Source organism: Arvicola amphibius, chromosome 13 (assembly GCF_903992535.2).
Source record: "Arvicola amphibius chromosome 13, mArvAmp1.2, whole genome shotgun sequence".
In the NCBI taxonomy this organism is placed as follows: Eukaryota; Metazoa; Chordata; class Mammalia; order Rodentia; family Cricetidae; genus Arvicola; species Arvicola amphibius.
This window is the reverse complement of record NC_052059.1, coordinates 46,885,472-46,902,048: the sequence shown is the minus strand read 5'-3', so window position 1 is coordinate 46,902,048 and position 16,577 is coordinate 46,885,472. Positions and strand designations below refer to the sequence as shown.

General features: G+C 45.4%; 1 protein-coding gene across 5 annotated transcripts in view; it reads left to right on the top strand.

Annotated features, from left to right (window-relative positions):
* Positions 1 to 16,577, top strand: part of Ebf2 (EBF transcription factor 2) — a 194,960-nt gene that overhangs the window by 148,986 nt on the left and 29,397 nt on the right. For all 5 annotated transcript variants that reach the window (XM_038310098.1, XM_038310099.1, XM_038310096.1 and 2 more), the window contains 3 exons: positions 5,068 to 5,185; positions 6,844 to 6,974; positions 7,651 to 7,777. In XM_038310098.1, coding sequence (XP_038166026.1) covers positions 5,068 to 5,185; positions 6,844 to 6,974; positions 7,651 to 7,777 — 376 coding nt within the window. The remainder of the gene's footprint in view (positions 1 to 5,067; positions 5,186 to 6,843; positions 6,975 to 7,650; positions 7,778 to 16,577) is intronic.

Sequence of the window (16,577 nt, the reverse complement as noted above, 5' to 3'; positions counted from 1 at the left end):
ACGTGCCTGGGCTGAGGAGGGCCACCATCTATGAGGGCTTGTGCAGATTTGAGTGCTTTGGGCTGAAATACAGAAGCATCAACAGAGAGAAATAAATGGAACTTGTCACCAGTATGAGCAGCAAACACCGGGGTCCATCCCTCACAAATTATGGACATCTGTATTCCTAATTGGCATTCTTTCGGGCTGTGCCAACTGAATGCCAGTGCCAGGAGAGCAATAGCCTCCGAAAAGATGAGATGTCACGGTTAGGTGACAAGAGACACGGATGAGGTATAGGAACCCCATTGTAAGGAATCTTGGTCCATATGGTTGTTAGAACGCTGGTGACTTTGAGTTTGTGGGACCTCCAAATGGCATGCTTTATCCAGACTGAAAGTGCTGTTTTCAACGCAGATGGGTTGATGGTCTCAGAATAACAAGTGGTTTGGTGGTTGCACGGCCAGAAGAGTCGGTGGTAGAGACGCATACAAATAGTTAACAAGGTAATGGTAAGAAATGTTGACCTTGATTTGTTTAGCTAAGATGTAAAGATTTTTGAAGGTCAAAGGTGTCCCCGTGTAGTGTTTTGGAGTCTGGCTGTGTCTGACCCTCTAACATTAAGCTGCTGCGGCCTGCAGGTTTGAGGAGTGAAGCAAACCAGGGGGAAAGCGAGGAGGGGGAGGGACAGGAAATGGAGAGAGGTGTTTCAGGAAGTTGTCAGGGCTTGACTGATTGATTCCAGATGGAAAGGGTCAGCCTCCATGACCCAGGAAATACTCACTAGGGGAAAGGAGTTGGCTTGTGGAAGGGGAAGGCCTGGGAGTGAGATGATGTGGGAATACGCACGTTCTACTTCCTTCAAGCCTTGAAACATGTCGAGCTCCGTACTCCTTGGACTAGAATAATATTGGCGTTGCCATCATCCATCAGAGAGCAGAGGAGGAAGTTAAACCCGAAGCCTTGACTGAACCAAGTGGATCATCCCGTCCATTATGTAGTTTATTCTTCTGGAAGCAGGGAAAATAGTGTAAAGGCCAGTGTGTATGCACAGGTCTTCACAGGTAGGAGCAACAACTCACGTCTGATTTCATGTGGTGGAATTTGTGAATCAGACCCACTAATTTCCACAAATTTAGCTTAATTGGCAAACTTCCCTAGGTACCTCACAGCCTAAGATATTTTAATATAAAATAGAACTTGCCAGACACACACACACACACACACACACACACACACACACACATTTGTGTGTGTGCAAACGCATGCACACACAAGAGGCACATACATTTGGACATAATTTAAAATCTTGTAATAAATTTTGCAGACACTGAAATAATTCAGGTTAATTCCCTTGCTGTCACGAGAGGCCAGCACTAGCCAGCAAAAGATTAAAATTTATTTCCATTGTTAATAGAAGATAATGAAGCGCATGTGAGCCGCCAGGGTGTATCATTTGGGAAATGTTCACTTGGAACTGAGTCCCACTCCACCCAAAAATGACGATGATGAAATCTGCTGGCCAGGGAAAAGTGCATTTTGTGGCAGGGATGCTCAAGGAGTGTCGATGGACGGGGTGACAGGCTTGTGGAATGAATCAAGTTCCTCCCGAGTGACCGGTCCTCAGAGCGTGTCATCCTTTGGGGGCGCTAGGGTTCCCCTTGTTGTTCTTAGGCTAGGCTAAGTAAGGAGTAATGCCTGAAGCTCTCTCTGTCATTTTTGTTTTACGTTTGAAGACATATTTTGCACACACAGCTGCCTGTTGCCTCTCCCCCCAGTTCAACTCCTTTCAGAGATAGCATGTACACAGGCAACATTCTTTAGCCCCCACAGTCCCCAATCCTGTGACAATAAGGTCCGTTTCTTCCTCTGACTGAGGCATGGCCTTGTCCTCACGGAAGTCTGAAAAGCTCTCAAGCCTGCTGCACTTGGCCAAGAGTGACGGATGCCTGTTTTGCGGTCGCCACCACTGGATATGAACTTTTGAGAAGGACTTTCTCAGACGTTCACATGTTAACACAGACACAATTGGAAACAGACCTAAGGCTAGACAGGCTACTTCCCTGAATTGTGAGCAATCATACGGGCGATAATTTTCTGAATGACAACTGAGCTTCCTTTAAGTTTGTTCTCTGAGTCCCCAGGGCCTGTCATGACTCCTGATGTGTATAGTTGGAGCTCAGTGATTATCCGTTGAGTTGAATGATTGAAACTCATTGACATCCATGTGATGTGGGATTCCCCTTTGTATACTGTGAATATCATTAATTAATAAAGGAACTGCTTTGGGCCTATAGCAGAGCTATAGGGGAACAGAGGTAGGTGGGGAAAACTAAACGGAATGCTGGGAGAAAGGAGGAGGAGTTAGAGAGATGCCATGGAGCCCCGTAGGAGACAGATGCTGGAATTTTAGCCAGTAAGCCACAGTCATGTGGTCATACTCAGATTAATAGAAATGGGTTAAACTAATATGTAAGTGATGGAGGAGGGTCATCTGTCTATGTGTTACTTTCATTGGTTAATAAAGAAACTGCCTTGGCCCTTTAATAGGACAGAAAATTAGATAGGTGGAGTAGACGGAACAGAATTGTGGGAGAAAGAAAGCAGAGTCAGGCAGACGCCTCAGGCAGACACCATAGCTCTCCTCTCCGAGATGGACGCAGGCTAAAATCCTTCCCGGTAAGACACCACCTCATGGTGCTACACAGATTACTAAATATGGGTTAAAGCAAGATATGAGAATTAGCCAATAAGAGGCTGAAACTAATGGGCCAGGCAGTGTTTAAATGAATACAGTTTCCATGTAATTATTTCGGGTGTAAAGCTAGCGGGGTGGCGGGAAGCAGCCCTCAGCTCCTTCTAAGTGTAAGAGTTATCCAATAAGAAGCTAGAGCCAATGGGCCAAGCAGTGATTTAATTAATACAGTTTCTGTGTTATTATTTTGGTTGTGGGTGGCCGGGACAAACAAGTGACCCCCTCCTTACAACATCCATGTAAAATTTTCATATAGGCTACATCAAGCCCTCAGAGTAAGGCTCCTTGAAGTGATTTGTGGAGCCATGGGTCCTGGGGTTCTTTTAACCCTATTAAATTATAAGTCTTATAAAATGTCAAAAGATGCCATGCAGTTGCCTGACAGCTCAGCCAGTAAAATGATTGCCACGTAGGCAAAAGGATCTGAGATCAAAGGCCCATTTTAAAGAAGCTACATGGAGTGGCATGTGCTTATAATGCCGGAAGTGAGGAGGCAGTGACAGGAAGATGCTTAGGGATGCTGTTGAGCCAGCCTAGTCTAACTGCCGAGCTCCAGACCAGTACAAAACCAAAACCAAGGTGCTACATACATCCCTGAAATTCTCTGCAGGGCAAAAGAAAACCAAATGAGAGAAGATTATTGCTTGGGATTATACCTGACTGGGAAGCGATATGAAATCATTTTCTGCAGGGATAAAATATTCTACCCATGAGAAGAGAATGGATTATGTAGTGAAGTTTCACCTTGACACTTTCAAATCTGTGGGTGCCATAGAATCGCCTAAGGCAGAATGGGGAGGTGACCATGGGCTAGATGAGAAGAGCAGCATTTGAACAGGCTTGGAAGTTGGATGATGGGCTCTCAAATTTCATTATGCTCTTCTGACGTTTTATTTGCCTGAAATTCTTCATAATAAAAAGTGTTTTTAAGTAACAGTGGATTATTTCATATGAAGATACAAACAAGGTCAAGATCTTTCACCCTCCTCTTGTTTAATAAGTTAGGAAGGCGTGGCAGAACAATTATAGGTAGGATAGCAAGAGATTGCATTGGGGCCATAGGTAGAAAGAGTCATTCTGAAGCAGAGCTCATTAGATTACTCGTCGCCCTTCCTGGAAAGATCTATACATATTCATGAGCATGTATGTAATAAGTTTCTTTCTCCAAAGAGCCGCAGAAAGCCTGCTGCGCATAACTACATGGGTTGAGAAGTAGCATTCCATCTGGGATACTCTTCTTGCTTAGGTCAAGTTCACGGGTGGTAGGTGTGGCCAGCCAAGCCCTTTTCTGCCTTTCTCTGTTCACTTCTGCCTCTGGACCCCTTTCACAATCTGACCAGCAGCATATATAGAATAGCATTCAATTCCATGGCATCTGTGCCTGGCCTGTCATGTGTGTTAAATACCATTCTGCAGTCTGCACATAAGACCTCTGAGAGCAATAGTATGGCCCTGCCTTTCAGTTACTATGGTGATTTGTGCTGATGTCTTCCTTCCTGGAACCTTCTCCAGAGTTTAGACCATGGTAGAACTGCACAGGACAGTGTCATCTGTCTTAGCAACTGGACAGGAGGAGGCAGGAGTGAGGCAAATGGGACCCGAATCACCATCACTTGGCCTGTGTTTCACATTGTGCCAAATGCTCTACAGGCCCCATCTCATCTTATCTCCCTCAGGCCTGCAAGGCCGATAGCATTATTTATGTTTCCTAGATAAGAAAAACTGAGATTTCTTGAAGCTCCAGTGATTTGTCCATGGGGTTACGTTAGGAGAAGTGGCCTGGGATTTCGATTCGGTTTCCACTCTATGTTCTTGCTCTTCCTCACTGGGCACCTACCCCTCCCCTTTCCTCCAGTGAGACACGAAATCTCCCGTAGCTCCCATCCTGCGTCTGGGGAACCTGATCTCGCAGGATCTTTATCACAGTTTGCTCATGCACAGGGACAGACAACTGATCAGCCCATGTTCCAGGGACCGTATCTGAGGTACAGGATCCCCATTTCCAAGCTTGGAGAAGTGAGCTTCCCGATGGAGATGCTGTCTTAGTTCTTGCATTGCCTTGTCTGTGCCTGTAACTGCGGCTGCAGGAGAGGCCTGCTGGCGGTGAGGTTTCGGGGACCAGCAGACATGTCCCTTGTCATGATATGGACAGAGTTTGTACTGAGAGACATGAAAAGGGAAACTCGTGGGCCAAGGGCTGCCTCTGGTTGCACTCCAAAATGCCATCCCGTCTCCCACTTGCCTTGCAGAAGAAGCCTTCCATGAGGGTTCCCCGTACCTTGACATCCTGAAGTGAACCTGACCAAGCTCTCCCCTTGTTGCTCTAAATGCAGGTCGTGTTGTCAACAACGGTAAATGTAGACGGGCATGTGCTGGCTGTGTCTGACAACATGTTTGTACATAACAACTCTAAGCACGGAAGGAGAGCAAGAAGGCTTGACCCGTCAGAAGGTAGGACTGGGAGCCAAGGCAGATAAGGTGTCCGGTACTTGTTCCCATTGTTTGTTGGTTTATAGACAAAGCTTCTAGCCCAGGCTCGTCTCGAACTCACAATCTAGCTAAGAAATGACCTTGAACTCCTGTTCTTCCTCCCTCCGTTTCCCTGGTGCTAGGATTGCAGGTGTCCACCACCACACTCAGTATATGCCGTCCTGGGGCTCGAACCCGGGGCCTCTTGTGTGCTAAACAAGCCCTCTACCGCCTGAGCCGCATCGCCTCCAGCGCTGCCGTAAATGCTAACTGTAGTCGGCTCCCCTCAACTCCCAGCCAGGACTCAGGTTCCTGCGCCTCTCCGCCTCTTCTCCTCCGACCTGTGTTTTTCTTTTCGGCGAGGCTGGTATTTCAGGCGATCGCAGGCCTCTGACATCTTAGTTAAACAGGAACAGCACCGTGCCAGACGCGTATGAATAAGTGTCAGATGTGCCCTTAAACAGATTGTGGGCAAAGCAAAACAACGTGCAGAGTGAAACTGACGCTAATTGATTTTTGTTTGCTTGGACAAGAAGAAATCCTGGGCGGCTCTGGGTAGTTTTCCAAGTGCATTAAACTAATTAGAAATACTGGTAACTGTTAAATTTCAAGTTGTCCAAAAAATTAAAGTCTATCCATGAACACACCGACAAGCCTGAGTGAGTTCCCATCTCACTTGCTCCCCCTTGTCTGCCTCTCCACAAGCTTACCGGTGTTAGAAGACCTCACGACGTAGACAAGAGTCAAATCTCGCTATGATCTTAATGTTGATGCTCTCCTGTATGTTACCCACCAGCCCTCTTCCCAGCTCAGCCCTTAGCATGTATCTTATATCATTTTAAACAGGAATTAATGAACTGAAAGAAAATGATTGAATCGGTAAAGAATTTGGAGTGGTGTTAATTCTCCCACAGTGGGCACTGAAAGGGAAGAAGAAAATCCTAGAGTTCAGAGCTCTGAGCCCCTCGAGTTGCTTTTGACTGATTGGATGTGATTGACTGGCCGTTCAAAGGGGGCTCATGTTTTTGGAGCCCTGCCAAAGTTCTCCTCCACCTCTGACCCTGTCATCTTGGGAAATGGAGTGATGGATTGACTTTAGTTATGGCCAGAACACCATATTGGGTTCCTGTTGGGATGCAAAGTCCAGGGGCCTTGAACATGTGCGGGAAGGGAAGAAAGTCGGTTCCATCGAGTTGGGAAAGTGACTAGAGGTTGTCTCTAGGTGGGGTTGAGCAAACCCTTCAACCTCGATAGATCCTGTTTCCTCCTCCTCTCCCTGGCATGTTAACAAGCCTTGTAAATCTTAACATTGTAGAGTAGACGAGGTGGGGAGAGAAAAGGGATTTACACTTTTCTAGAGTGTTCAGTGTATAAAAATGTGGGCAAAAACAACAGCGTTTCAAAAACACCCTTTGCACAATTAGCTAAGTGTTTCAGTCTTTCATACATAATGGCCAACTCATTAAGCTTTAATGGCCTGGTTAAAACCAACATCCAATTAGGGGAGGGTGGCAAAGCAACACAGCTCAACTCGAACTTCTCGGAGTGACCACCAGTTTTCCAGGGCAGCACCTTTCCCAAACTTCAGACATCACCAGCAGAGGACACAGAACTGATTCTGTTCCCTCTTGTCTCTCTAGCTACACCCTGCATCAAAGCCATCAGCCCAAGTGAAGGCTGGACCACAGGAGGAGCCATGGTCATCATCATTGGTGACAACTTCTTTGATGGTCTCCAAGTTGTGTTTGGTACCATGCTTGTATGGAGTGAGGTAGGTCAAAGCCATCTGCTTGCATGATCTCCTTTGACTCTGTGGTTCTTTGGGGCTTGAGGAACTAGAATTTCTAGAGCAGCAGCCCCATGAAGACTCAGACCTCTGTACCTACTATGAGAAGACACTCAGGGCATCCGGACATGGAAAAAAATGTATTTGGGGAATGAATTCCTTTAAGTGATGAATATCCATTGAAGTATTATGTAAGATGGTGAAAAATTAGAGTCTAAATATTGGACCATAGGAGGGTAATGGAGAAAAAAAAGTTAGGGTATTTTTCCACCATTGAAAATTATGTTTTGGAAAATTTCTAATGATACCAGAGACGAGTATGTTTATGCTACGAAGCTGAGTGGTAAGAAGTCAGAGTATCGGTGGATATGTATAATCTAATTCTGTGACATACAGCCATTGAAATGTCTGGGCAACACACCAGATCTTAATACTGGTTGTCTCTGCATTATATAATTTTAGATTTCTTTGCACAGTTCTGTAAATTCCAAATGTTCTAAATTGGATGTGTTTGACTTACAATTTATAATCAGGGAAATAAACCAAGCACATTAGTGCAAGAGAAGTGTGGGTGCTGAGTTGGGCTTGGCAGTGGCCGTCAGCAGTGGCCTCTGTGGTCGTTTGTCTAGTGACTGTCTTTCCTTGTCCCTTCACTTCTCAGCTTATAACCCCCCACGCCATCAGGGTGCAGACCCCTCCCCGGCACATCCCTGGAGTTGTGGAGGTGACTCTCTCTTACAAATCCAAACAGTTCTGCAAAGGAGCCCCGGGAAGGTTCATTTACACAGGTAAGGGAGAAAATGATTTCTAAGACAGCTGGTTCCTAGCTCCTCTTTGCTCCAGTTATCAGGACCTCTGTAAGCAGCCCAGTTAGCCTAGGTCTTTCTGGGACCGCAGGAAGAATGGACTGAGCGACAGACATCAAATGGGGACATGCAGGCTCAATTCTAAATTTGAACTTTACCTGCGAAGCTTTTGTATGGTCGGATTGATGGCCATGGCAGCTCATATCGGGAAGCCACCCTTAGAAACGGATCTCTTTAAAGCCATGCTGGGGCAGCCTTTTATATAAGCAATCACATAAGCATAATCCAAGTTGTTGGCTGTGAGTTCTGTTGTCGGTGATTCAAGTGGCCCCTGCAGAGCGGTGCAAAGTGTTTCAAAATCTTACAAAAGCAAACTCCACCCAACCATCCAATTTTCATTGAGCATCCCCTTTGGATTGCCGATGCCAAATAAATCAGTCGAATGGCTGCTTTCTCTGGGTGAGGAGTACAGGGGACACACAGGACCCTGGCCCTTCTGTGTCTGGAGGTTTAGGAACTTGTGGAGGAAACGGTTGGTGGACTGTCCAGCACAGGCGGAAACGTTCTTAGATCAAGGTGGAAGACATGTGAGTTGCGGGAAGAGAGTTCGGTGTGTCCTGGTATCGTGGGATTCAGAACATCCACCTGGGCTCAGTGTGGCTAGTAAGTAATAGGAAAGAGAAGTTATTGCTATAGCTCCCACTGGGGTACGGGTCACTCATTCGTCCATGCCTTTTGTGGAATGATGTAACTCTAGCTATGGGTTACTGAGGTGAAGGAGGTAAAGAGTCTTTAGTGAAGGGAACTTTCTAGGGCCCAAGGCAGATGGTAAAGGCCATGCATGGTGTGGTTTCAGTCAGGTGTCAATAAGGGCAGGAGAATGGGAGCCTCAGGCGGTTCAGCAGGACGCTGCTCTGAAGAAGGGACATTGAGCTCAGAACAGTATCACAGGAAGGGACAACGCACAGAAATGCACCCCTGCCCTTAACTCTGCCCTCCTCTGTGATAAATTCATATTGCTTTCCTATTACTCCAAAGCCCCATAGAGCTGGCAGGTCCCTGGTGGTTCCTGGTACTGTACCTGGAAGTCCATGACTCTGTTGGAGTAATGGGGTGTGCCTTGCAAAGTACACAGCAAGATGATGAGCCAGAAATGAAAAGGAGCCTAGTGCCACTGAGCAGGAGCAAGAATGCCAGAGAATTAGAATGAAGTCCCTGGGGTGGGGAGCAATGGGGAGTGAGGAAGGCAGGCAGGCAGGCAGGATGTGGGGAGTGGGGAAGATGTCAAGCTAAGGAGTATCTAGACAAGAGTAGGAACTGCAGGGATGGGTGTTGCCATTGATGGGAGGAATCCATTGTTCCATGGTGGAAGCAAGCTGGAGAAGGCTCCTTGGATTCCAACAAGGAGAGCGGAGAACAGTGAAGAGGAGCTGAGAAGGAGAAACTGGGAGAGGAGAAGCCTGGGAGCATGGATTGTCCCTGAGGTCTAGCGAAGAAGGTTCCAGCTCCAGGACACTTAACTTATACTTGGCATCTCCCGTGTTTTGTCCAAGTTCCCCTGGGAGTAGATGAGGAGTTTAAACTTGGAAGATGCAGGTGAATATTCTAACAGGTACTTTGCAGCCAGCCTTCAGCTCTCTACTGAAGTTGGGAATGATCTCAACTCTCATGGGACTGTAGACACTTAAAGCCAGATGGAGTGTGTGTGTGTGTGTGTGTGTGTGTGTGTGTGTGTGTGTGTGTGTGTGCGCGCGCACGCATTTGCAGACTTCCCCTGAAAGTTGGGGCTTTTGCTCCTACCTGCATTTATAATTGCCAAAACCCACCTTGACAAATGATGCCAAATTTCTCAACCTCTAACTCTGTATAGTCATTGCATAAATATATGTTTGAAATTATGTTCAAGATACAAAACCAGTAACATCAGGATACTTTTGCATCCAACGCCTTCTAGAAGAGAAGACGTATATCCTGGATCCCAATAATTAGCTTAAGCCTCAGAAGATATGTAAAAGTATAAAGGGTTGTTGGAATATCTATCAGGGAGGGACTAACTTGGAAAAAAATCTAGACCGACTTTCTAGAGGAGGGAAGGATACAGGGACATTTGAATGCAGTAGTTTTTCAATTGAAAATGTATAGTTTCTTGGAAACGATGTATTGTTTCTTGGAAACAAGCATAGCACCTAGCAGAAGAGAAACCCATGAAGCCATGGCTGCTGTGTGGTATGACAAAGTGTCAGTGTTAGCAAGCTCTTTCTTCCTGCTTTACTAAGATGTGATTGTGCCATGTGTTGTTATTGATTTGCTGATATGTTCCTGGCATTGCCATGCTTTTTGTATGCATTAAGAACGCATAATGCTTAGCTTCAAAGACATTGAGCATGCACGCCATGCTCAACACTGATACTTGGGACACTCCAGACCTGCAGGCTCTCACCTTCAAAGACACTAAGGTGTGAAGGTGTCTGTACCTGTTGTAGAGTCAGTATATTGGGACACATGGCTTGACTTGCTTGCTAAAGACTTTTCTCCATCTACTAAGGTAGGATATGTATGTCACAGACTGACGAGAGGACACAGGAACAGTGTGCTAGAAGCAGGGGTACCATGGTAAAGGTTGGACAACTGGCTCTCCAAGTGATTCAAAACAGAGGTGGGCTTGCAGTAATTCTCGATTTTCATGGTGCAGACACTCTTACCACCATGATTCCAAGCTACAAAGTAGGTCCCTGGAAATGCAATCACCTGCTCTGGCAATCTGGAAAACCAGGAGTTTGTAAATGCTTAGGATGGAATATGGAGACAGTAAGCAGGATGTTAGATACACGCTTAGAATGTGTCACCGATATTGCTTTTATTCTCACCTTGGTGCCGTCGTGGCCTCTGGCTTAAACAAGGAATGGCAAGTGTGATGAGCACTAATTCTCATGTGAGACGCTGGGACTAGGTGTTAGAGCCACTGAAAGTTGTTTTCGTTGGTTTGTTTTTGAAACAGGATTTAACTATATAGCCCAAAGTGACATTGAATTTGATGTCTTCAGGCCTTAGCCTCCCAAGTGCTGAGATAAATGGACTATTCTCAAACTTAAGTGTTGAGGAGAACTTAGAATAAGTCAAACAGAGCTTAGAACAGGAAGGACTCTGGGATGGGAAGGGCAAGTCTGATATTTGACTGACACCATGAACAATTCAGAAGGCCCGAACATAGGGAAGTTTGGGGACAAGCTGCGGGGGTAGAGACTAGGTCGCCTAGGCGTATTTCTCTCAACTCATGGAAAACTATTGAGAATACTGTTGTGATCAGGCAGTATTTTGCCCTTTCAAAAGCAATATTGGGGCTAGGCGCTGGCTCAGTTAGCACAGGGCTTGCCATATAAGCATGAGGCCCTGACACTGAAGCATAATATACATGTTTAAAAGTGTCTAGGCATGGTAGTATGGGAAATCAGAAAAGAGGACAGCTGGGGCTCATTGGCCAGCCGGTCCACACTAAGTGGCTCCATGGTTATCAAGCGATGTAGCCTCAAAAAGGAATCTATGGAAGAAGACACTCAATGTAGACCTCTGGCCTCCGCACAGGCATACGAATGAACAGACATGCTCTCATACACGTGAGTATACACACACACACACACACACACACACACAGTTACACACAGTCACGCGGTCTTTCTGGTTGGGGTGCAGAGAAGGACTTAGAAGGCGGTGTGGGTGCAGAGGGTCAAGTGGAGGCTATTGTGGTGGCCCAGACTGGCAACGACAGCAGCTTGGACTGCAGTGCTGGTGGTGGGGACAGGCAGAAGTGAGCGGAATTTAGGAAGCAGCATTGACGGGACTTGATGATTGATTGGATGGGGTGACGGTTGGAGAGCGGAGGGATGGAGACAGTGCTCAGGTTTCACGTTTGAAAAATTGGGTGGGTAGAGTTAGAAGGTGATGGTTTTAAGGTATAAAGTGCTGTGGGAGTTCAGAGGGAGGGCAAAGCACTTCCAGCTGGCGGGGAGGTGGGAAGATTTAATATTGTAAAGATGTCGATTAATGAATACATTTAGCGCAATGCCAATCAAAATACCAGCAAAATGTTTGGGGGGAAACTACACAAAGTTCATCTGGAAAGGTGCTAAATTAGAACCCTTAATTTTGAAAAATGGAGGAGCCTTGCCCCATCCAGACATTAAAACCATGTTCAGGTTCAATAATTAAATATAAGGTTGTGCAGGAGCGCATAGGAATGTCAAATAGCAGAAGACCAAAACCTAAAACCCAAGTCTTTCTGCTCACATCCAGTGTGTTGATACTGAACTGCCAACGTGCTGGGGAGCTGTCTCATGTCAGTGTGGACAAGACAGAGGTTTACACAGGGCGATGGGCCAATGACTTCAAAAGAATCAGGAGGGAAGAAAGATTCAGGTTTCTAGACAGACCTTGACAACTGGAAATATTTTCAAATTAACTATTGGTCATTAAAATGTAGATATGTCAAAAAGATTATACATCTAAAACATAATTGTTATCTTGAAACTTCCTCATCTGGGTGCTAAATAAAGACCACTGAGTCAAAATTAAAAGAAAATGGGACAATGTATAAAGTAAAATTTGGTCCATCAAAATGTCAAGCATCAAAAATAACACAAGGAGCCTCTTTAGCTCTGAAAAACATGCTATTTTAGGTAAAGAAGATTCATCCATTTGTTGAACAAAAAGTTAATACCTCCTATTGCCAACTGGCCCTTTTATTGCACTGTGGATAAAGATGTGATCATTAGACATCCTACATATTGAGAGATAAAGACCAAGGAGGAAGACAGCAAATATGATCTTAACTAATTCATGAATGTGACCGGCATGGTTATACACACCTGTAATCCCAGTTCTTGGAAGAAGGTAGAGGCAGCAGGATTATGAGTTCAAAGTTATCCTTGTCTACATCATGATTTTGAGGCCAGCCTTAGCTACAGGAAGCTATAGGAAGCTATAGGAAGCTTCATTATCAGGAAGGAAGGAAGCAAGCAAAGGAAAGAAGGGAGGAATAAAGAAAGAACAAGGAATGAATGAATGAATTTATTTAATTCTACTGATAATCATAGAAATGCAAATAAGAGCAAGAAGAGTGCTGTAGATTTTTTCCATATCTTAGGTGGCAAAGATTTATTTTTTAAGCAAATGAAAATATACAGGTTGGGAGAGCTAGAAGAAGGTGGGGACTCTTCTCATCCAGCACGGCAGGAAGATGGATGGTTAGAGAAGCAGTCTGTGCTCGTTCTAGCCCCGGAGAATGTGTGTGCCTCTTGATCTAATGGCTCTATGCTCAGCAATGTCTGCATAGAAAACAACTGAATTTGCTCTGGGCTCTTCATTGGAGTTCTATTTATAGCAGTAAAAAAAATTAAAAATAACATTGGTGTCCAGTGGGGGATTTATTAAATCAAAATGGGACATGTTTATACATTTTAAACATCAAAAATAACACTGTTGGTTGAAGTCATTTACATGAAAGACACATGTGATTTAAGTTTTTAAAAATCTCGTGCATAGCCTGCTAGGCATGGTGGAGCATGCCTTTAATCCCACCATGGGTAGGTGGAGGCAGGGGGATCAGGAGCTCAAGGGCATCCTCAGGTACAGAGTAAACTTGAGGCTATCATTGAATACATTTTAAAAAACACCCTACCAAATAGTAATTTTAAAAGCGTGTACTGAACACGGCAGCACACACCTTTCATCCCAGCACTTAGGAAGTAGAGGCAGGAGCAACATTAAGTTCTGGGCCAGCCTAAGCGGCATAGTCTACCTGCTCTGTTTGCACAGTATAGTAAACTTCTAATGAATATAAGAATACTTGTGCCAATATGCAAGTAAGCAATCATGTTTTTTAGGTATTGGTATTTTTAATATTTTTTATGTTGGTTAATGTGTCTATTTGTGATTTTGGTAAAAAAAAAAATACAAGATAAAAAAAAGTCCATGTCATATATGTTTAAATATGGAAAGCATAGGCTACTAAACTTGACTCTTCGAGTACAAAGATAGTCTTTGTGGCCAGAGGTCAGGGGCTCTCCGTGCTTTTGAGGGAGCAGCCTCAAGAGGCAGGCAAAATTAGAAGGATCGGGGCTCCGTAGCTTATAGTTTTACGTGAGAGAAGGAGCTAAAAACACAAACAGTGTCTAGGAGAGTTTGGGACTGTGGCCATTCTCCCACCTTGAGGTCTCTGGGCCAAATGCAACTCTTACTAGTGACCTAAAGAAAACAATGTCATTCACAGAGGAGTCCAGGCCCCAGGAAATGGGTTTGTGTCCTGTTGCTTTCCTTGCTAAATGAAAACACATCGTGAAAGCCAATTTAGTTTCAGTGAGGTGGCTGGAAAGGCCGTGGCTTCCATAGCAGACTGCAGAAGATGATTCTCCACCCAGACCTAGGCCCTTGCTCCAGATAGATTTCTTTCTGGCCTGGTCTCCCTCGGCTGGGGTGGGGACTATAAGCTGTGTTCTTGGAGCACCTGCCATTTCCTGTTGCACACCTGGGACTTCCCTATGGGATGGTACTCATGACTGCTATAGGTCCAGACAAAATACTTAGTTCCAACAGTGAAATTTGGAAACTCACCCAGGTTTCAGAGCAAAAGAGAAACTTGAAACCCGGAGAGCTGGCTGGACCGGGTGGGAGTGGATCTAGAAGAAGATGGGTTTGGTCAGCCAGGGGAGGACAATTGTGGGGACTGCTCTGGCATGTCTTTTTGCTTGTCCTTTTGTTAAGCCCCCAGTCTCTCTGATCCTCAGTTTCTTTATCTATAAAACTCGGCTACCAGTTATACGATTATCACACAGGAGGCCCCCCAATTGAACAGGCCATAAGAACCACCAAATCATGCTTTTTGATGATTTCAGCACCTGTGTTTAAAGAAAGACATGAACTTAGGAGACCTAAGCCTCAGAGACTTCATGACTTGGAGAATGGGAAGGGTTCTTAGGAGACTGGGAGCAAAGTCACCATAGACACAACAGTGTTGACTCTCAGGTGGACCATCCAAAATGGAGACGTGAAAAAGAGGCAGGAAGGGAGACTTCAGTAAATATCTCTTCCTTTGCCACACCCCTTTCCACCCACAGAGCTCTGTGGTCCCCAGTCTAGCTGCAGATGGCTTCAGGAAGCTCCACCATGATGGAGCTTAACCTTTCAAATATACCTGCCTCCATGAAGTAGACTGCAGCAATCAGTTCCCCACGGCTGCTGTTGCCAAGGACGGCACTAGCAACATCAGGGTTCAGATAAACAACAGTTTCTTCACACTGGCGACTTTGCATCTTTGTCTTCCGTCAGCCACGGTTTGCTACCCTGCAACTTGCTGCTTTGGAGTTGAGAGTCACACGGGACTCAACTCATCAGAAGAGTCCAATTGCCTCTGTCTGGTTTGAAACCCAGAGGCGGTATGCCAGCTGGGGCTGAGCAGGGAGGAGGCCCCCTCCCCTGCTCTTCTGGAAGACTTTTCTGCAGACAACTGGCAATGGAAAAGGTCATCTTGGTACCAGTGGGACACAGTGGTTGGCTGGGCAGAGTTCTCAGCTGTCTTAACTTGATGTGGCAGCAAGCTTACAAGGAAAGGCTGGCCCGAGCATGGCATTTGGGTGTGTGGGAAACTGCTGTCCTCCGATTCTAAGCTTGTGTTGTCTACAGATCTGTATGTATGAGCTGGCAGTAGGTTGTTGAAGACAGGGGTAGAGGAGCCCAGAATTTTACTGTTGTTCCTGTGGCTCTTTGCAGAATCTAGGCTACATGCTGTGTGTGTGTGTTGCATGTGTGCATGGATGTGCTTGCATATGAGGTGTGTGTGTGTGAAACACATGTCCATGGATGTATTTGCCCATGAGAGAGAGAAAGAGAGAGAGTGTGTGTGTGTGCATTATGCATGTGTGTGTTGTGCATATGTGCATGTGTGTGCTTGCCCGAAAGAGAGAGAGAGAGAGAGAGAGAGAGAGAGAGAGAGAGAGAGAGAGAGGCATCTGTGCATAGGTGTGCTTGTCCATGAGGTATGTGTAGGCCATTGGTTGATGTTGGGATGTCCTCCTCAATCCCTTCTCTAACTATTTTTTTCTAGACAGGCTCTCTTACTGATCCACCTATTCCTACCTTACCCCCAGTGCTAGGGCTACTAGTTTACACCACCGTGCAGCACTTGATGACCCCACTGAGTCATTCCCCTAGCCCCAGGATGTATAATTGATTGCAAGTTAAGTCTCTGATAAATTCTATCACAAGATAGAACTAGGAAGGAAAAAAATTGGTGATTATAATTTAGTAATTACATCTGTCATCTGTTAGCTCACAGGGCCAGACTCTTCTTGTGGTCTCTAATAACTACCACCTTTCCCCGTGATGACAGTTTTATTAGTGCCTCAGCTTCATAGGTGAGAAACCCTTTGCACAGACAAATTAAGTCACCTGCCCATGGTTGCCAAGTAGAGTCCATCTAAGCTGTCCAATTCCAGAGCTCAGTCCTTAATCAATGTGTTCTATCTTCTGGTACGACACAGCCTGGATCTGGGGCAGAAGGAAGCCTGGAGGTTTGCTGTTGGGTAAGCAGAGTGACCAAGAGAGGAGGCAGGGATCTTCATTAATATTTAAAAACAGTATTTATTATTATTGTGTGTGTGTGTGCATGTGTGTGTTGTGTGTGTTTGGTATGTGTATGACATGTGTATGTGTGCATGGTGTGTGTATTGTGTATGTGTGGTGTGTGTGTGCTGTGTGGTATGTGTGCATGTAATATGTGTGGCATGTGTGT